The sequence below is a fragment of the Nerophis lumbriciformis genome, linkage group LG15, assembly GCF_033978685.3.
Source record: "Nerophis lumbriciformis linkage group LG15, RoL_Nlum_v2.1, whole genome shotgun sequence".
Classification (NCBI taxonomy): domain Eukaryota; kingdom Metazoa; phylum Chordata; class Actinopteri; order Syngnathiformes; family Syngnathidae; genus Nerophis; species Nerophis lumbriciformis.
In genome coordinates, this window is record NC_084562.2 from 41,273,923 (window position 1) to 41,295,742 (window position 21,820).

The window sequence follows — 21,820 nt, forward strand, 5'->3', positions numbered from 1 at the left end:
CATTTCAACACCCCTAGTGTGTGTGTGACAATCATTGGTACTTTAACTGAAATTATCAGCTGTTTTTTTTTGTGTGCGTTATTTTTTATTTTTGCCCTGACATGTGGGCCACAAATGGCCGCACTTTGGACACCCTGGGTTATAAGAACCTTAGTCATGCCAATAAAAATAAGAATTTTCAAAAATGTGTATCAAGTTATCAGCTTTTTTTGGATGACATTTATGTTTTTTTGTGTTTTTTTTTTAGCCCTGACATGTGAGCCACAAATGGCCCCCGGGCCGCACTTTGGACACCCTGTGGTTTATAAGAATATTAAGCCATGCCACTTTGTAATTTGATTTTTATTAAAATACATTGCTTCATGCTGTTAACTGGTATGATACTTAAAGCCTGAATGTGAAAATGTGTGAGGTAACAGTAAAAAAAGATAATTCGTTATTTAACACTTCTATAATTAAAAAAATTAAACGTGTGCGTTTGTTTAAAAAGTAAAACCGTTAAATTGGATTTTGAAGATGAAAGAGCGGTAAGGGGGCGTGTCCGTGCCCATACGGGTATTTACCTTGCAGAGCCCGAGCAGAGGCGGGAAATGGCGCCTGGTAACAACGGTGTGTCATTACGGAGACGGCCATTGAGTAGATAAGGGGGGAAAAAGTAGCCGCAGAAGACGAAAAACAATCACTGCTTCTTCCGTGATGGCGCTCGGGTCTTGAGTCAACATTTCCACCCCTCCGAGGACCGCGGTGAAGTAAGTCGCAACGGTCAATCTGGTTTCACGTAATGTTAGCTAACAACAAGCTACATGTTTCCCTCCCCGCCTGTGCACATCTGTTAGCTCTGAGTAGTTGTTTTCAAGTAAGCTAGCTGGGCTAATTATGCTAAGCTAACTGCGGCCTTCATAGGATACCGCTATTAACACAGTTTTGGCTCGCAACGGCGCACGTCTTTCTCGAACAATGACAGCGCATTTTTAAACATTTATAAGTCCGGGTGTTGCCGTTAAAAAAAAAAAAAAAAAAAAAAGCAGTTACATATTTTTTGGTTCATGTGTGGGGAAGGACTCGATGCATTCCACGACTGAACTTTGCTGATTGACGTTAGCCAGCTAACAGGCATATTTACCATTCATAGTTTCAGTTGTGTTCTGTAAGTACATCAATCACCAGCACTGTGTGTAAAAAAAAAAACACAGGCACACTTTATCGTATCTGTAGATTTATACCGCACATCAGTCAAATTATAAATAAGACGAGATGACAGACGAGTGAAAGGAGTCAATAAACGGGCTGTAAGTGAAAGATAGGACTGAATGCTCCTAAAGCAGCGTTATTTCATCGAACTGCTGATGCCGCATTGGCTTGCTCACAGCAGTATTGGGTATATGTTAGCTTGATTCATATTCTTAAAACATTGCGATTACTGTAATATAATGTTTCTGCACCTTCCGCTAGTTTAACGTGTTGCTCGCTGTAGTTTTGTCAGGTAGCCGTGATTCGCTGCTCATTTCCAGACCCTTCAACCTTGGCAACATTGGGGTTTCGGTGGTTGGTTGTAATCGGTTTAAACGCGAGATATACATCGACTAGTGTTATGTTGGAGGGGCCCCTAAATATCTCTGTTTGTGTTAGCCAGCTCCATTTCAGACCTTCGTTTTCTTATTTCCCGCTCGCCAGCAGCTACAGCAATTTGCACGGTCCTTGCTTGGGAGGATATCCGATAACGACGTACGGACGGCAGTTACATGCATATTGATTTTATTATCTGGCTGAAAACAGCAATTAAGTTGTTTTATTATTATTTTTTAAACAAAGCAGACAGGAAACCTATCTGCACATTAGGAATCCTCAATAAATAAGGGAACAAAATCTCGGCACTAACATGCTATAAAATAAAAATCGTGGTCATTTAGAAAAACTATTTCTAAATGACCACACATTTTATTTAATAGCATGTTAGTGTCAAGATTTTGTTCCCTGATATAAATAAAAGTTGTGGTCATTTAGAAAAACAATTTCTAAATTAAAGTTAAAGTACCGATGATTGTCACACACACACACTCGATGTGGTGAAATTTGTCCTCTGCATTTGACCCATCCCCTTGTTCACCCCCTGGGAAGTGTGGTGAGCAGTGGGCAGCAACGGTGCCACGCCTGGGAATCATGTTTGGTGATCTAACCCCCAATTCCAACCCTCGATGCTGAGTGCCAAGCAGGGAGGTAATGGGTCCCATTTTTATAGTCTTTGGTATGACTCGGTCGGGGTTTGAACTCACAACCTACCGATCTCAGGGCGGACACTCTAACCACTAGACAAGTGGTTCTCAACCTTTTTTCAGTGATGTACCCCCTGTGAACATTTTTTTAATTCAAGTACCCCCTAATCAGAGCAAAGCATTTTTGGTTGAAAAAAATAGATAAAGAAGTAAAATACAGCACTATGTCATCAGTTTCTGATTTATTAAATTGTATAACAGTGCAAAATATTGCTCATTTGTTGTGGTCTTTCTTGAACTATTTGGAAAAAAAGATATAAAAATAACTAAAAACTTGTTGAAAAATAAACAAGTGATTCAATTATTAATAAAGATTTCTACACATAGAAGTAATCATCAACTTAAAGTGCCCTCTTTGGGGATTGTAGTAGAGATCCATCTGGATTCATGAAATTAATTCTAAACATTTCTTCACAAAAAAAAAATCTTTAACATCAATATTTATGGAACATGTACACAAAAAATCTAGCTGTCAACACTGAATATTGCATTGTTGCATTTCTTTTCACAGTTCTTTTTGACAGACATTTAAAAAAAATCTCACGTACCCCTTGGCATACCTTCAAGTACCCCCAGGGGTACGCGTACCCCCATTTGAGAACCACTGCACTAGACCACTGAGTAGGTAAATTACCACTAATTTTATTTTAAAGCATGTTAGTGTCAAGATTTTGTTCCCTGATATAAATACAAATCGTGGTCATTTAGAAAAACAATTTCTAAATGACCACAAATTTTGTTTTATAGCATGTTAGTGTCGAGGTTTTTTTTGTTTTACTAAGCAGGCAGGAAACGTATCTGCACATTCATAAATCGGGGAACAAAATCTTGACACTAAAATGCTATAAAATAAAAAATTGTGGTCATTTAGAAAAACAATTTCTAAATGACCACACATTTTGTTTTATAGCATGTTAGTGTCGAGATTTTGTTCCCTGATATAAATAAAAATTGTGGTCATTTAGAAAAACAATTTCTAAATGACCACAAGTTTTATGTTATAGCATGTTAGTGTCGAGATTTTTTTTTTATTTTTTTTTTTACAAAGCAGATAGGAAACGTATCTGCACATTAGGGATCCTCAATAAATCAGGGAACAAAATCTCGACACTAACATAGAATAGAATAGAAAGTACTTTATTGATCCCTGGAGAAAATTCAGCGCCACAGATCGCTCACAACAGACAATAAATACTATAAAGCATTATTCACATGTGAGTGATATAAATATATTATACATATATTCTACATTTAAGTGCAGTCAAGAAGGAACATCTGCATTATACAGTCTGATGCCTGTATAAGGGCTGATAACATGCTATGAAATAAACAATTGTGGTCATTTAGAAAAACAATTTCTAATAAAAATTGTGGTCATTTAGAAAACCACTTCCAAAGACATGCACCTGGGGATAAGTTGATTGGCAACACTAAATTGGCCCTAGTGTGTGGATGTGAGTGTGAATGTTGTCTGTCTATCTGTGTTGGCCCTGCGATGAGGTGGAGACTTGTCCAGGGTGTACACCGCCTTCCGCCCGAAGCTGAGATAGGCTCCAGCGACCCCAAAGGGAATAAGCGGTAGAAAATGGATGGATAGAAAAACTATTTCTAAATGGCCACACATTTAATTTTATAGCATGTTATCAAGATTTTGTTCCCAAATGTATTGAGGATCCCTAATGTGCAGATATGTTTTCCTGTCTGCTATTTTTTTTTAAATTGCTGTTTTCAGCCAGATAATAAAATATAGAAAAATAGAAAGAAAAAAAATCTAAATGACCACATTGTTTTATTTAATTTCAGGCAAGTGAAATTCACGCGGAAATCCGTGTTTTTAAGTAGAGATGTCTGATAATATCGGACTGCCGATATTATTGGCCGATAAATGCTTTAAAATGTAATATCGGAAATTATCAGTATCTGTTTCAAAAAGTACAATTTATGACTTTTTAAAACGCCGCTGTACGGAGTGGTACGCGGACGTAGGGAAGTACAGAGCAGTTGCGTCTCCCAGTCATACTTGCCAATCCTCCCGATTTTCTCGGGAGACTCCGGAATTTCAGTGCCCCTCCCGAAAATCTCCCGGGGCAACCATTCTCCCGAATTTCTCCCGATTTCCACCCAGACAACAATATTGGGGGCGTGCCTGAAAGGCACTGCCTTTGCGTGCCGGCCAATCACATAATATCTATGGCTTTTCACACACACAAGTGAATGCAATTCATACTTGGTCAACAGCCATACAGGTCACACTGAGGGTGGTCGTATAAACAACTTTAACACTGTTACAAATATGCGCCACACTGTGAACCCACACCAAACAACAATGACAAACACATTTCGGGAGAACATCCGCACTGTAACAACAAAAACACAACACGACAAATACCCAGAACCCCTTGCAGCACTAACCCTTCCGGAACGCTACAATATACACCACCCGCTATCCCCTAGCCCCCTCAACCCCGCCTCGCCCACCTTAACCTCCTCATGCTCTCTCAGGGAGAGCATGTCCCAAATTCCAAGCTGCTGTTTTGAGGCATGTTAAAAAAAAATAATGTACTTTGTGACTTCAATAATAAATATGGCTGTGCCATGTTGGCACTTTTTTCCATAACTTGAGTTGATTTATTTTGGAAAACCTTGTTACATTGTTTAATGTATCCAGCGGGGCATCACAACAAAATGAGGCATAATAATGTGTTAATTCCACGACTGTATATATCGGTATCTGTTGATATCGGAATCGGTAATTAAGAGTTGGACAATATCGGAATATCGAACATCTCTATTTTTAGCAATAATTTTTTGCCTCAAAACATCACTTCCGTTTTTTTAATGAAATATCAAAACTATGATCTAAATAAACAAAACTATGATCTAAATAAACAACGCTCTCCTCAGCCGCAGGCACTGGCTGTTCATCTTTCCTAAACGCAGCACTAAGTTGCAGGACCGGGAGACGATCAGAAGCACCTATACAAGCTCGCTTGTTAGTTAACCATAGGTTTGTACGATATACAATATATAGTACCGCAATACTAATGAATCATATTCGGTACTATACCGCCTCTGAAAAGTTCCGGTCCACCCCTCCGCCCCGGCACATATCTATTCGATACTACTATGATTACGTCAATATTTTTTGGCATCACATCTTTCGGTTTTTTTTAGATTTATATTATGTTTATAAACTCAGGAAATATGTTCCTGGACACATGAGAACTTTGAATATGACCAATGTATGATCCTGTAACGACTTGGTATCGGATTGATACCCAAATTTGTGGTATCATCCAAAACTAATGTAAAGTATCAAACAGAAGAATACGTGATTATTACATTTTAACAGAAGGGTAGATAGAACATGTTAATAGAGAAAGTAAGCAGATATTAACAGTAAATGAACAAGTAGATGAATAATTCATTTTCTACCACTTGTCCTTAATTTTGATAAAATAATAGAATGGAAAATGACACAATTTGTTACTGTATTCTTCAGCAGACTAATAAGGGGCCTTTGTTTGCTTACTTACTAATAAAATAAAAGTTGTCTTGTATGATCACTATTTTATTTAAGGACCAACTTGCAATAAGAAACATGTTTAATGTACCCTAGAATGTTTTGTTAAAATAAAGCCAATAATGCAATTTTTTGTGGTCCCTTTTATTTAGAAAAGTATCAAAGTACTGAAAAGTATTGGTATCGGACAACACTATTTAACCATCAGTTACCTAGCTTAATTGTTGTCCCCTCCGTTCGCTCTTGGAGCTACAACGTTTACGGCTGTCTACTTGCTGCTAATCGTGTTTGGATGATTAAAATCTGAACACTGTTAGTTCTGAACCAGTTGTAGTTCTAGAGTATTTATTAATAGCCTAGCCAGCAAGAAGTTATATTTTTGATATGACTGATTGTAAACACAGATCACAACACCGGAAGTATACTACCTAAGGGGGAGGGGCTACAGGATAGAGATGCCAAATGAGAAATGTTTTTCTGAGTTCTTTGAATGCATGGTACATACTTTTACATTACATTTTCTATGATTATAATGTTAGTAAATGATCTACTAAAAACAAAAACAAAATTGGTGGTACAATATGAGACATGTAAGTGTCAACTGAACAGCCAAAAGAGGTTGGTAGATGAGAATAAATCTAAAGGCAAAATATATTGTAGAAATGAACCCAATTGCAGGATATGTGGTCTTGATTTTCAAAAATTTATTTTCCGAGCTTGCGTGGCAACACTTGGTGCTGATACAAAATTGCATGTACGAGCCAGGCTGTCCCACAACACAGGATAGCGAAAAATAAGGAACTTATTGACTGCAACATCAGATGACAATGGCAGACTAGCACAAAGCTCTTTGGGTAAAACTTAGCCGTATATAGAGACATCCGCTGACGCCACCAATTGGGGGAAAAAAGTCACTAATTGGGCAAATTCCAAACTGCTCATTAAAAGGAAGTATGAAGGAAGGCAAGATTGTTTTACAAATATCTCTGCCATGCCTCCATGGTTTGATTTAAAATTTTCAGGACTTGCAGATCTGAAACACACACAAACAGGTGCCAATAGGTAAGAAAGGTTGGTATAACATAATAATGTACTACATGCTCAAACGGTAATAATGATAACCGCTGTAAAACTCCCGACGGTTAGTATTGCCTTATTAGATTAAAGTGATCAAAAAACCGGGATTGATAACTGCACTTTGATAAACCTATGGACCCATTAACGACTAGGTTTAGCTTGCGAGCTAGTCTAAATGCAATCATGAAAACAAACATTAATGTCTATTTCTATTAAGGATGGTCATATCCCAATCTAAACTTATGTAAGCACATTACTGTCCAAACAACTGAGACACAGTATTCACATTGGAACATTAAGGCTGTACTGTATTTGCACAAAGTTATCGATAGAAACTCAACATTGTCGCGTTGAAACAGACCATTCAACAGGAAGTGAACTTGCGTGATGTCACATAAACCGGAAGTGAAAACAATAGATCACCAAATTTACATTTATTAAAAAATTCCAAATTTTTTACTAATGAAAATAGAAGACGATTAACATATTTAAACACACAAATACAAACAATATTGCTCTTATAAAGCCAGAACAATATTCAATGTGGCCTCTGCCTAGGAAGTATATTGTCTATTTATTTTAGTTATTTTTTAACACATTCAACAATACCGTGACAATAATGGTAAATAGTTTTATTTAGCCATATTATTTTTCTGTTATGGTTGTGTATATGTGTGGTCCTCCACCCCTTCAACAGCGACATAACCTATTTTATTGCTGTTGGTTGTCATTTTTATTTAAGTGCAACATTTTGCTGACACATTATATTTCATTTGTATTTGTTTTCTTTTTATCTAACATGAATATTTAAAACTTAACATTCCAATGTTAAAATAGATGAAAAATACAAGTGTATTACATTTCAAAGGGTATAATTGCGTTATGTATTATCACTACATCAGTGGTTAATTTGGTCTTAAAATAATGTTTGCAATAATATCGTTTATTGGCAATAATTTGTAGGTCAATATATCGTCCAGCAAAATTTGTTGTTTGCCCAGGCCTATTTCTGCTGCTCATACAAATGTGGTTATCTTAGGTAAATTAGGTGATCGGTCAACTTCCCTCATGTTCTTTTTATCACTAAAATGACTTTGTATAAATATATTGCTTGGAATGATGTTCATACAGCATCCAGATAGTATCTGTGAGGATTCAACATCAACTAATATATATCAAGAGTAATAATAATCAGTGTTGGTAGGCCTGGGCACTATGGCCTAAAAATAAAATGTTGAAATATTTTTTTTAACGTAATATTTGACCTCCAATTTTTTTTACCTATTTCTAAAAGAAACCAATAAATACATATGACAGATAATGTACAACACGTTTTGCTTTCAGTTAGCTTTTAAACTAGTAGTTTGAAAGACAAACAATGCCACAATTTTAAAAGGATACATTGCATGACCATACACTGCTTCTTTCTTTATACAGTTATTATTTTTAGAGCAAATATACATTGCACGTTGTATAGACTCTTTGTCAAAATCTAAATTAAGAACTTACTTACTCTGGGAGGCAAAACTTTTGTCTTGAATAAAGTACTTCTGTAAACAAAAATGAAACCTTGCACTTTACATGCAAATAAACGGCAGTATTGAAATCAATAAAGTACAAACTTAAATCCTTTATTTCAAATTAAGTATGTCTGTAAACAAAAATGTAGCATTGTGCATTGTATGCAAATAAACAATAAACTCCAACATTAAGGTGTCTCTATAGTTTTAGTAGGTGGATAAACACAGGCGTTCCACTTTTTGGAAACCACATCTTTAGCAAGTGCAGATCGACCGCTTAGTTATTGTTCTTTATTATGCTCCTTTCTTATCATACTTGGTACCTTGAGTAAACGATTCCATCACATGAAGTTGCTGTTTAGCGGGAGTGTGTTTGTTGTTACGGTCCTGGTCGCCTTCTTGTTGCATTACCCCCACTTGGCTGGATGCTATTTTTTTTCCCCAGATCCTGGAATACGTTTGTTGTGCTACGGCCTTTTTTTTAACAAACTTTGCATCGTGCTGTCATTTGTTTTACGCCTGTTATCACAAATCCAAATCACTGATGACATTTAACTTTTCTTTCTCGTTCTTGTTTACGTTAGCAGTAGCCATGATGTAGCTGTGTGTGTGAATCTCCGTTAAAGAAATGAAAGTGGAACAGAAGCTCCTGGGGGCAATAAGTATGCTGGAGCAAGAGGAGAAAAACATAAATTTACTTCTTTTTTTTTCTTTTCTTTTTATCGTCTGCAACAAAAAACAACTCGACTTTATCAATACAGTTGATATAGTAGTCAGTTAGATATTTGTGTTTTTTTCAAACTCTTTTTATTACTCATTGTTTAAAGCACAATTAAAGAACATACTGTAAATGTTTCCATCAATATTGTCTTTTAGTGTTCGTCATTTATTTTAACATACGTACTTAATCCTCTCACTATTTATTAATGTGATGCTGTTTAAAGTCTGTGTTGGTGTTTTACTGCACAACAGTCGTTTATTATTTTGATGCTGTGCTTTAAAAACTGACATTGTGAAGCCCCCATACTCGGTTTGATTGTATTCCGTATGAATGGATGTGTCTACAGCTTGTGGATATGTCCAGACATATTTTCAGTCTGCTGCTGTTACGCAAGCACAAGAGCAAGAGAGGATGTGCTTACACTTGGTGTCCTCTGTGAATAGTTTTTCTCCTCGGCAGTGTGAATACTTTGAACATCTCCGTTCTAGAGAGCAAGATGTGTGCTCTTTGCAGATATGGCTAAAATCACAAGTTGAATAAACAAGTTTTCCAGTCCAAACTAAATCGCCTAGAATGTGTATAGTGTAAGATCCATTGTTTCGTGTTTTGAAAGCCATCTGGCTGCTGTGAGGTAAGTGAAATGGGATGTTGAATACATCCAGATGGTTGAAGCCAGCAAAACCAATACTACGGAAATATATTTTCACATTTACCTGTATTAAACGTTAAGTGTGTTTTAGATTATTAGGTTAACCTATTACGCTCAATTTATGCATTTCTTTAATTTGTATTCAGTTCTCTTAAGTACCTCAATCATCCTATGTGTCACCTTTACTGTTGATTGTGTATCATTTGACTAAGTAAATCTTTTCTTATTTCAAACAGCCTTACATGTGACGGCTAAAACGATGAGGCTGAGAATGCGTAAGGCGTCTCAGCAACCGATCCCTAGTCTGGCACCACGCCCATCTCGGACCAAGAGAAAGCATTCAGAAGTAGAAGAAGACGCTCCTACCAGTGCGAGGGGCTTGTTCTCAACAATCAAAAAGTTCATCAGAGGAACTGCAGTCAAGGTAAATACCCAAGTCATTTCAGTTGTCTTGACAATAAGCCTTGAAGTAGTCTCAGCTGACTTTTTTTTTTTTCAAATCTGTCAATTTGATTTTGCACAGTTGCCTAAAACTGTATTAGGCATGGTTTTATTGTTGGAGAGTGTCACATTTCCATTGAAAACCTGCTGGATTGCAGTAGCCTATCAGAGAACTTGGTTCTAATTTTAGATGTTTGCTCAAGAGTTGCTGCATAGGAACTGGAGATTTTATAACAAGTAGAAAAGTAAACTGCAAACAAGCGTCTCCCTGTGTTCATGTAATATGGTTTCTAATTTTAATAACTTTAGATTTATATTGTTCTACTATCTAAAGACTGCATCACACTTTGTTTTTCCAGAATGTTTGTCTAGATTTATAATGTTTCTCATTAGGGATGGGCAATATGGCCTAAAATCTACATAACAATATATATTTTAGCATCCTGCCATAATGATATGTATCACAAAATAAATATTTGGTATATAAATGATAATACAATTTCAAAATGAGTTATAAAGGCTCCTAATTTTGCCTGCTGACGTGTGTGCGCACTTGCCAACGATACTCTATTTACATTTCGTAACTTGAATATTACCCAAGTGTTTGTGATAATATTATAAGCGTTAACACAGACAAACCATAGCGGCGCCATAATCACTAGCTTGTGTGCCTATTTTGACATGATCGACTGGTGAGCTGCTTCCTTGCTCGTTGAAGTTTATTGTAGATCACATGTTCCCGGATGACATTCCAGCAATAAAATGGCAGTTGTCCAAATATTGAGGTCTGTTGTTTTCGCCATATAATGCTACACTTACAAGCTAGACTCACAAGCTCCACTATCACAAAATGCAAATACTTTTTAGCTTTTGTATAGAATTGTGCATAAATTGTTGTCTTTTTAAGGTGCAGCAGGACAACCCAGCCAAGAAGGCACGTCTCCACTGCGACGTTGACAACCTAATCACTTCAGCACCAGACACCCCTCGCAGGACTGTCAGCAGGGTTGGTGGGAAAGGCGGCGTCAATGGATGTGAGTAGCACAAAGAACAGTGGTATTTTTTCCTATACTTTGTTATTGTGGTCTAAATTATATTGATTCTTTCTTCAGTGGCAACCAATCATGACAGGAGCAAGGAGAAGCCCAATGGAAGTCTGGAGGAGACAACAGCTGCTGAGGTGCCCACCAGCCCTCCTAGGACAACTCTTCTTGGGACCATTTTCTCCCCTGTTTTCAACTTCTTCTCACCGGCTAAGAATGGTAGGCTTTCACAGTAGATGTTGGTTAAACTGCATTTTAATGTAATTCCTACATTAACCTAATCTGTGGCTCGATGGAGATTTTAACTAATAAGACTATAATATTTATTTAATGTTATGCAGCAAAGGTCAATTTAAAAAGTAAGGTTTTACAAAATAAAACTGCTCGGAATCGGTGACCATTTGAGCGTTCATGAAAATGAATACTCTTCATCTTTAAAAGGGGCCTGCACTTCTTTTTATTTATTTTTTTATTTTGCTAATCGTTCACAATCATTATGAAAGACATGACAACATATGTATTTTTTAATGCATTGTAACTCGTAAATTAAAGTCTGCTTACAGCATAGCCAGTGGATGTCTTTTTTCCGCCCATAAAACCCAATTAAAAAATCGGCAACAATACTCCATTTACATTTTGTGACTTGAATAATAACCAAGTATTAGTGACAACCTATAGCGGTGCCGTGATCCCAAGCGTGTGTGCTTATATTTACATCATTGAGTGGTAAGCTGCTTCCCTGCTCGTGAACGTTTATTCTAAATCCTGCCTCACCTGGATAGTAGAAAGACCAGGATGTAATCAGACATGTTGGTACAATTTGATAGCCAATTTAGACCCGGAAATGGCGAACGACACAAAAAGATGCTTGCTTCCACCCCCCTTTTCTTCGCGAGGGTCACGAGTCATTTTTCATCTAAACAGGAATATAACAAGATTCTATCAGTTGGCATCCTCATGACAGCAGACATTGTACAGTAAGTAATGTTTCATTATGTTTGTTGGCTCTCATGAAGTCTACGGTGAGTACTAATCAGTGATGTAGTGGGGGGGAAGCAACCAATGTTTTTGAAATGAATGTGCCGCGTATGCTTAAAATTATCAAATTACGTAAATATTAAATGTTCTATAAATGTGCCTCATCGGTCCATTGAAATCGGACTTTTGATCTCATTCATTAAATATGTAAAATACATTAAAAAAAGGAAAACATTCGTTCTTGTCTTACGTAAGGATTAAAGATGGGGGAAATCGATTTTTAGATGCACCGCAATTCATACATGGACGATTGTAAAATCGATTAGTAAATGTCAATCGATAATGGATTTACTTATTTTAAATAAAGTCATGCAGACCGTTCTAAAATTTGGCTGACTGCAGCGAGCCACTTCCCTGAGAGACCTGACCAGCTCTTTTATTATGGGGCACTTATGATCCAGTTTTGCACATATTTTCATTAATTTAATAAATGTGATGGGAATTTATTATGCACTGTTTTTAAAAGTTGCAAGTGATAAATGCTTATTTATTGAAACAAAAATGAATGTAAAACGGCATGAATATTCATAAATTGAAGATTCATCAATAATTTTTTATCGAATCATAGCTCCTGAATCGTAATCGAATCGTGAGGTGGCCAAAGATTTCCACCTCCTGATAAGGATTGTGAATGATGGGCTGCATGTCAAAAAAAGTGCAGTTCCCCTTTAATGATGGTCGATGGTGATAGTCAAGAAATAGGAAACAAATTCAAGACTAATACCGTTGGCGGTTTTATCCCCCTAGCTTTTTATTGTGTTCATTTTCATTTCCTTGTCACACTGCTGCATGAACTCCGTAAAGTTAACTAAAAAGTGCCTTTACTATAATCTCTTCAGGGTAGTTGTAAAACTGTGTGAGCTATCTGATTCAAAGCACTGAGTACACAAATTTCACGACTCCTTGCACTACCTCCAATGACCCCCTTACTACCTCTTTTGAATTCCTTCAATGAGCTGGCTCTTTCCTCCAAACCTTCCAGCAATACACCTTAATGTACACCTCTCATAAAAAGTAAGATCGCCGCTAGGGCTGTAATGATAGGAAAATTAAAATGATCACGGTTATCATTATTACTGTATTGTTGAATGCACACAGACACACTGAAATCATTTGACCAAGTTTTTTTAAATTTAAATCTCTAAAATAGACACACTGTTGGACAACCCACTATTTTACATGTTTTGTGTTTATGCTACACTGATTTTGTTTTAGTCTTGGTATTTTATCTGTTTTAATGGCTAAGCTTTTATTGTTTAAAATATTGGTTTGTACTGTAGCACTTAAAGATGTATTTAAATGAAAAGCTATTACTTCTGGTGAGTGTTGTGAGGTCCTACTCTGTTTGGCGAATTTTGAACGCACCGTAAAACTCCTCTCTCTTTTCTACTAACTTAGAACTATGAATATGTTTTAAGAGAGCATAACTTTTAAGTTCCATGTGCACCATTTAATATCTTTGTTGCTCACACAGCAATGTTTATATATGTTTAGATTGGGATATGTTGTTTCTTAATGGAGAAAGACGTTAATGTTCCTTGTTTTCATGTTTGCATTTAAGCTAGCGAGTTGGTACCAGTAAGTCTCTGAGTTTATTAAAGTTTCAGCGGAGAATTGGACGTCGCACACTTAACCTAGACAAAGAGCTATACGGGGATCGGGATTACATGGTATACTACACAAAAGCAAAGTTCAGGCTTAAATTGTCTTCAAAAAATCATAATCCCTCCAAATATACGGTTTATTATTCTAATAGAAATAATCAAATGTCTCTTTAATTATTTTGGCTATGTCCTCAGCTGTACAGTTAGATTTGGTTTTACCATAATGCATTTTATCATTATGTATATGTTATATAAACTCCTTGTATATCACCAAACTGTGCCTATACTATTTAAAAAGATACTCTCCAATCACCAGCGACAGGCTTTATGAGTACTTTTCTCCCCTTTGACACAGCCTCGTCCGGTTCAGACTCCCCAGACCAAGCATTGGAAGCAGAAGAAATAGTGAAACAGCTGGAAATGGAGCAATCTGTAGAAACAGCCACCAGCACCATCACTTCTACACAGGAATTATGTACCACCACAAACTTCTACTCGAGTGTATCCCAGCTGCCCCCTTTGCGACTTCCTCACATCCCTGATGCATGCCCCACTGTAGAGGAGGATGAAATTGATGCTAATGCTGACCTTCCACCTCTCACTGGTCGGTCATAAATTTTTATTGATTTGATCAGAATTATGCGCATGCTTATACAGTATTTTGAAATTATTCAATATATGATTTTATTTTCCTAGCTCCAGGCTCAAGTCCACAAATGGCATACATGAACTCTCCTCCCCCTGCTGTTCCACCAGAAGCATCTTATGAAGAAGAATGGGAAGTCTTTGACCCGTAAGTAAAAACCCAAGTCATAAAATGTAGGTAATAGATTGCCATCGGTCTCTGAATAGACAGTGATTTCAACACTTTGGGTTTAACTGGATTGATGTCTGCAAGATGAAGTCTTTTGACATAAAGCTAGTAGAAAACCAGACATTTCTCAAAAATTATTGCTAATGTAAAGAACCTTTCCAGTAAATGTTATAAAAAAAGAACTATATATATACTAATATATAAATTTAATTTAAATTTAAATCTCTTAATTGTTCTTGCCATTAGAGACTTAAGTTAGACCACTACATTGATATGTCAACCCCACTTCCCTTACTTATACTGTGGTTGAAATGGTTGGATCAATTAAACATGTTTAATGTCTTACTTTCCAGGTATTTCTTCATCAAACACGTCCCACCATTAACTGAAGAGCAGCTAACTCGGAAACCAGCCTTACCATTAAAGACTCGTAGCACACCTGAGTTTTCTTTGGTCCTTGATCTGGTCAGTTTCGGAACGCAAGAAATGTTCTATTTTTGCAGTTTATATACTTATGAAAAACATGTTTCACTTATATTTTCAAGGATGAAACGTTGGTCCACTGCAGTTTAAACGAGCTTGACGATGCAGCACTTACCTTCCCTGTACTCTTTCAGGATGTGATATACCAGGTAACTGATGCATGCTCTGACCACTAGAGGGGGTTATAACACTTGGAATCAGTTCTGCATTTTTTGTCAAATACACAGACAAAATAAGCATGAAAAAAAGGATAAATTGCCTTTGTCGCCCTAAACAAATGTATGCAGTGAACCGTGCCGTGCTTATGTATTTCTCATGCTCTTTTGCCATTTACAGGTATATGTGCGCTTGAGACCGTTTTTTAGAGAGTTTTTGGAACGCATGTCTCAAATTTATGAGGTAAATATATCTTTGGTATTACATGTATTTTATCTTATTTCTAACAATGTAGGATTTGATACAGTGGTCTTTCTGTCTCTTTTCCAGATCATCCTTTTCACAGCCTCTAAAAAGGTGTATGCAGACAAATTGCTCAATATCTTGGACCCTAAGAAGCAGTTAGTAAGGTGAGGTGTTTCAGTATGTTAGCAACAATTTTACAGCTCTAAATACAATGTACAGTAAGTAGGGCTGGACGATTATGGCAAAAATAATAATCATGATTTTGATTGATACTGTAATCACAATTAGACAATTCATTAATTTGAAAACATGAGTATTTATTGTACTAGCAAAACTCAACTTTAAATATAAAGTTATACATTAGTATCAAATAAACCACAGCAAGTAAAATATTAATAGCAAAACAATTAAATGTAAATAGCAATACAATAAAATTCAGTTTTTCTGTTTTGTTTTTAATGTAGTTTTAGTAGTTTTTTCCATAGTGTGTGCTTTTTGTGTAAAATATCATTTAAATGTTTGTTAATTAAATGCAAAAATCATCACATTTATTAGTGCAATATATCTTTGGACAATTTTGACCAATATTGTAGGTCAAACCTTAATTTTTGTAAATTTATCATTAAATGCTTTAAGTACATTAAGCTTGTGCAAGATACTTTTTTGAAACCTTTATTTTGTTAGCGCAGTCAGGCCAGATTGTGAAGGGGGGAAGTGTGCTGTGCTGTTCTCAGCTTGACGAGTAAAGAGGCGACTCGCTTGAGGCTGTTAAAAAAAAAAAAATTTTTTAAATGAGAGAGCGGGAGCGCCTCTCAAGTTGCGACCACTGTTGTACATTGATCTTACGTGGATGATGTCGTTCACAACAACACAAGTAGATGAGATGCGTTGTGGGTGTATAGATTGTTCTTGTTAGCTTCAGCTTCATAGTTTAGTCACTGTTTCAAGTGACCGTCTTGACATTGTTTCGTTCAGAACGGGGGGACTGAGTGTGTCGGGAGGATATGAGCGCTACCGGACACATTATTTTGCCAAACAAATGTTTCTTCTCCTCACAAAGACAACATTTCACTTACATTTATATCAATTTCCATGGTATTATTTTGCGTTTATCAGCAGATTTTGTCTTATTGGTCAGTTATGTGACTCTGTTAAAGTACCAATGATTCTCACACACACTAGGTGTGGCGAAATTATTCTCTGCATTTGACCAATCACCATTGATCACCCCCTGGAAGGGCAGAAATCATATGCCTTACTTTTTTGTTGAGTTAAGTGATTATTGATTAGGCATATTAGCCCTGTGTCAAATAAAAAGTAGCAAACATGGTGACATCCCAAATTTTTCGTAGACATGCATTTTTCCCCACTCATTCGTTCCTCATCTATTTCACAGTCACAAGCTCCGGAATTTGCATGCACGTTGTGTGGTCGATTATTATATTTTCATAATTGTGTGAAGCCATAATGTACAGCACCAGTGTTGAAATGATGAGCTGTAAGTGTGGTGGTGTTCTCTGAATTTTTTATCGTCCTGACCTTGTCAATGTGTCCTCAATCTCCCTGACCCCCTTCTTTTCTGTCATTCTTCACTCACTAGACACAGGTTGTTCCGAGAGCATTGTGTCTGTGTCCAAGGAAACTACATCAAGGATCTTAACATTCTTGGCAGAGACCTGTCAAAGACCATCATCATTGACAATTCACCACAAGCCTTTGCATACCAGGTACCTACAGAAATAGAACTGTATGTGTCATAGTTTTCAAAACAAATACATTAGAGAACCGCTTGTGGCTCAAATTGCCTTTGTTTAGTACAGATATAAAATTGCCATGAACTGCAGAATTATAACATAATGCTATGTTCTGAAGGGCTGCTGCTATCGATTTATTGTAGTAATTAATGTAGTAATCGGATAAAGACACTTGATAGATTCAATGCATATTTAAGGGAAAGTAGTTTAAACAATTGTTTTTATGCTTAGCATAACCTTTTTTTTTCTTCTCCAGTAAACGGCCATAATCAACATTGAAATTGCACTTTTGACATGTGTAGTAACATTTTAAAAAATAATCGATCACGACATTCACATACCACTTCTCTCATATTAGCTCTATTGCAGCAGATGCGCGTACACTATGTCCACGTCTTTAAAGTTCCGGCCACTTTATGCGGTCTGAATTTTATACATTTTTATTAGTTAAGCTTGAAACAACCCAATATGAATCAAAGGGCTTAGTATTTTTGGCTAAGGCATCCCACAAGGCATTGTCAGCAACTATATTAAAAGACTACCGTCATTGTTCAGGATAAAGCTACATGTAATATTTTCTATTCAGTCGAAAATATCATTGCACCAGCTGTGATACGATGGAGAAATACTGTGTCATTGGATAAGAAGTCCCTTCGTCGTTTTTAAGGTGAAAACAGCCACAATTGAATGCAATGATCCGTACAAGATCAAGCAGTCTTTAGTGGAGCAGAAACTACAACATATTCCCCGATGTCTCATACTAAGACTTTGTGAACTACTTAATTTTTCAATACAGGCCATTTTAGACCTTGAAGTACTTTCAAAATTAGAAAAGTCTAGAAAACTATGTCGGACTATTGTTTGTGGATGGCTTTGTATGTTGTGTTAATCTTGATAAACCCAGTGGACATAGTGTCGTTGTCAAGCCAGACTAGAGTCATGCACTCTCAGAAATGATCCGACCCAAGTTTGACACCCTGGATAATCTCCGATAACTAATCAAGATCATCTCCGCACACTGTAACTTTAAGGCAGAATTGGGATAATGTTATTCTCATGTCGCTTCAGTTCTGTTTTATGTGGCGGCTACAGAGAAGTACTATTTTTTTTTTTTTAATCAATACAATTACTGTCTAGTTATTCAACCAAATGCGTCGATACAAAGTACCGTATTTTTCAGAGTATAAGTCGCACCGGAGTATAAGTCGCACCTGCCGAAAATGCATAATAAAGAAGGAAAAAAACATATATAAGTCGCATTTTTTGGGGAAATTTATTTGATAAAACCCAACACCAAGAATAGACATTTGAAAGAAAATTTAAAATAAATAAAAAATAGTGAACAACAGGCTGAATAAGTGTACGTTATATGATGCATAAATAACCAACTGAGAACGTGCCTGGTATGTTAACGTAACATGGTAAGAGTCATTCAAATAACTATAACATATAGAACATGCTATACGTTTACCAAACAATCTGTCACTCCTAATCGCTAAATCAGATGAAATCTTATACGTCTAGTCTCTTACGTGAATGAGCTAAATAATATTATTTGATATTTTACGGTAATATGTTAATAATTTCACACATAAGTCACTCCTGAGTATAAGTCGCGCCCCCGGCCAAACTATGAAAAAAAACTGCGACTTATAGTCCGAAAAATACGGTATACAAGTAGCATTTATTTTAGATTTGTTTTTACTTACATTTTCTGATTGACCTGAAATGAAATGATTCAAACAAACACAAAGTCATCATATCACGTCACATCTCAGTTGATTGCAGCAATCCATGCTCGCCTTCGCCGGTCACTCTTTTTCTGCCGCTTCAGTTTTGTCCAGAAATATGCTTAGGAATGCGATAAAAGCTAATAATACCTCTCCCACCTCGATTGTGGCAGTTGGCAATCGCACGTCGTCGACATTTTTAGTATCACTAGTTGAAAGAGCAGCAACAATGAGCATGTTTACAAATGAAGCCTTCTAATATAGCCAACAGCAATGCATTGTGAGAAATGTAGAAAAATCCGGAGCCCTCTATAAAACACAGCACAATAAGATGCAATCTGGCGCAGATTTCTTAAAACGACAAATGTTTCACGGTTCTTTAACTCCCTTGTCATACAGACCTGCCTGTATGTAGGCATTTTTCATATTGTAAGCATTTTGTTGCATTTCACTGGTTTCAGTTTGGAGTTCCGTCTGAAAACTGGATTGTGTTCTTGTGTCGAGGCTAGGGCTGCAGCTATAGATTCATTTAGTAATCGAGTAATCTATCGATTTAATTTGGTCTATTAACTGAATAAAACACGATTTACAGCCTTGATGCGTTGTTTGGGGAAAGTGATTGAAATAAATAAGCATTTTTCTAATGACCTTTCATTCTTATTTCTTATAAATGCACATACAATTGAAATTGCACTTTTAAGATTTGGGAGCACCACTATATTACTTATATTTTGAAAAGAAAATGGTTTGAAAGATAAACAAGTGTAGCCTAAAACCAGATAATAGATAATAAAGAACCAAACTAAACAAATGGGCTCTCTGATAAACTATGATGAATTGAATGACAATGTATTTAACATTTGAAAAAGTTTTAATTGAGGAGTGGTGTTGAATTTTGGACAAACAACTTATTAGCATTAACATACCGGTACAAACTGTAGACGCTAACATGTCCTCACATGCCCCCATGTGTTTGAATATAAACTTTGTTATACTATTAAAACAGATAAGATGACATTAGCTACCAAAATAGACTTTTACCTTGTTTCTGCTTGTTTGCATCTTTATGTAGGATACTTTCTGGTAATGCTGCATCATTTGTGCAGTCTTATTGTGAAATTCCAGCTCCGTTTGACATTATGAACATTTAACCACGATGTCTGTGTTTTTCACTTAGAAATGATCGTAAAACCTCTCTTCTTCTCTGGACCCTGTGTTATCTTTCGAACTTGTTTTTCTTTGAGCAGTTTCTCTTTATCAGCAAGCCACGCTTCCTGCCCCCCACCCCCCCCCCCCCACACACACACACACACCTACCTGCTACATCACCAATAGGTGCACCTCTATCTCTTGCTCTCTCTTGGAGCAGTCTAGTGGGAATGATGTCCATGTATTCTACTTATTAGACTAATTATCCAAGCAACAAATTGATGCTTTTTTTTTGTATAGATTTAATCAATCATTCTTTTCAGCCCTGGTCAAGGTACCAGCATAAACGAAACCGGCTCGCTCCTCTCCCTGCAAAACCTTCCTGTGTAGATTCAAATGACAAGTAGCTTCAATAAGATACGTCTTCCCTGACTGTAAAGGCTGTGATTGATCGGCTTGCGGAAAATTATTTCACTGTGTAGACAACTTGTTGCCTACAGACCACATCCAAGAATACCTTCTTTGCCAATTTTGGATCAATTTTTACAATAGAAATGACTTGTTGGGCATCAAATAGTTCCAGCTGCAGTAACCATCTCCTCTCCCTTTAATTACCATCCTTTGCTAACAACAACAACATAAGTTAACAAGCTCACTAGTTGTCAGGATTTGTGTTTGATCAGAGTTGATCTGAAAGTGTGGCCCAGGGGCCAATTGGAGCCCTTTGTTTTTGTTTTTTACTGGCCCAAGGCCCAGTGTATAAATAAAATTACACCAAAACATTTATCATTTATATGATGCTTTTTTTAGCCTTTGTACAAAATGCAAATCTCAATTAGCAAGTATTATATTAAAATGCTTTTTTGTTTTGTATCATTTCTAGCCACATTTAATATTTTATTTTAACCCTCACAGTTGTCCAACGGAATTCCCATTGAGAGCTGGTTTATGGACAGGAATGACAGTGAGCTGCTGAAGTTGGTGCCCTTCCTTGAGAAGCTGGTTGAGATGGTACGATGCCCTACTTGTTCTGTGTTTTATCATGCATAATCTGTTTTGTTGGTCTATTCTATCATGACTCAAGCAGCTACTTACTCAACAGGATGAAGATGTGCGGCCACATGTTCGGGAGAGGTTCCGTCTTCACGACCTGTTGCCTCCGGATTGAAGTCCAGTTTCTTAGACAGGGACAGCTAGGAAGGACTGAAAACCAAGTGTGTAAAAAGCCCCTCATAAAAAAACTTGCGTCATTTTGTTTTTTATTTTTTTTACTCAGCGTTGCTATGGAAAAATACATTATCCATTCAAAAGAAGAACATTTCCTGTATGAATTTTTCTAAAAAAAAGAAAGAAAAAAGGGTTTTGTTTTTTTACTTCAGTTTTGGAGTGGGCTATCGTCTCTACACTAAATCCAGGTTTTGGTGCTTGCTTAGTGGATATAGGCGCAAAAACCCAACTCAACCTCTGGTGCTGAAGCTGTTGACACTCTAGTCTCCACAGGAAAGACTGGCTTGTATATCAATACGTGCGTCTCTGTTCACTCCGTTTGTCTTTTGCAAACTGTAGCTTTTAAAATCATATGCATTCCACCTTAGCCGA

At 36.7% G+C, this 21,820-nt stretch overlaps 1 protein-coding gene across 1 annotated transcript; it reads left to right on the forward strand.

Annotated features, from left to right (window-relative positions):
• The first annotated feature begins 571 nt into the window (after positions 1–571).
• LOC133616125 (CTD small phosphatase-like protein 2-B) lies at positions 572–21,471 on the forward strand. The gene is made up of 13 exons (XM_061975240.1): positions 572–749; positions 10,000–10,187; positions 11,112–11,238; positions 11,317–11,466; positions 14,245–14,493; positions 14,586–14,682; positions 15,057–15,168; positions 15,249–15,335; positions 15,523–15,585; positions 15,673–15,752; positions 17,189–17,315; positions 21,137–21,232; positions 21,324–21,471. Exons 2-13 carry the CDS (start codon positions 10,023–10,025, stop codon positions 21,387–21,389), a joined length of 1,419 nt encoding a protein of 472 aa, XP_061831224.1. The 5' UTR covers positions 572–749; positions 10,000–10,022; the 3' UTR covers positions 21,390–21,471.
• Positions 21,472–21,820: the final 349 nt, after the last annotated feature.

What these genes read in the sequence shown, in the direction of transcription:
- LOC133616125 (XM_061975240.1), top strand. Translation starts at nt 10,023, where the DNA reads ATGAGGCTGAGAATGCGTAAGGCGTCTCAGCAACCGATCCCTAGTCTG. An exon ending in TGACCTTCCACCTCTCACTG is followed by an intron (nt 14,494 to 14,585) that starts GTCGGTCATAAA and finishes TTATTTTCCTAG; the next exon opens with CTCCAGGCTCAAGTCCACAA. An exon ending in TTCAGGATGTGATATACCAG is followed by an intron (nt 15,336 to 15,522) that starts GTAACTGATGCA and finishes TGCCATTTACAG; the next exon opens with GTATATGTGCGCTTGAGACC.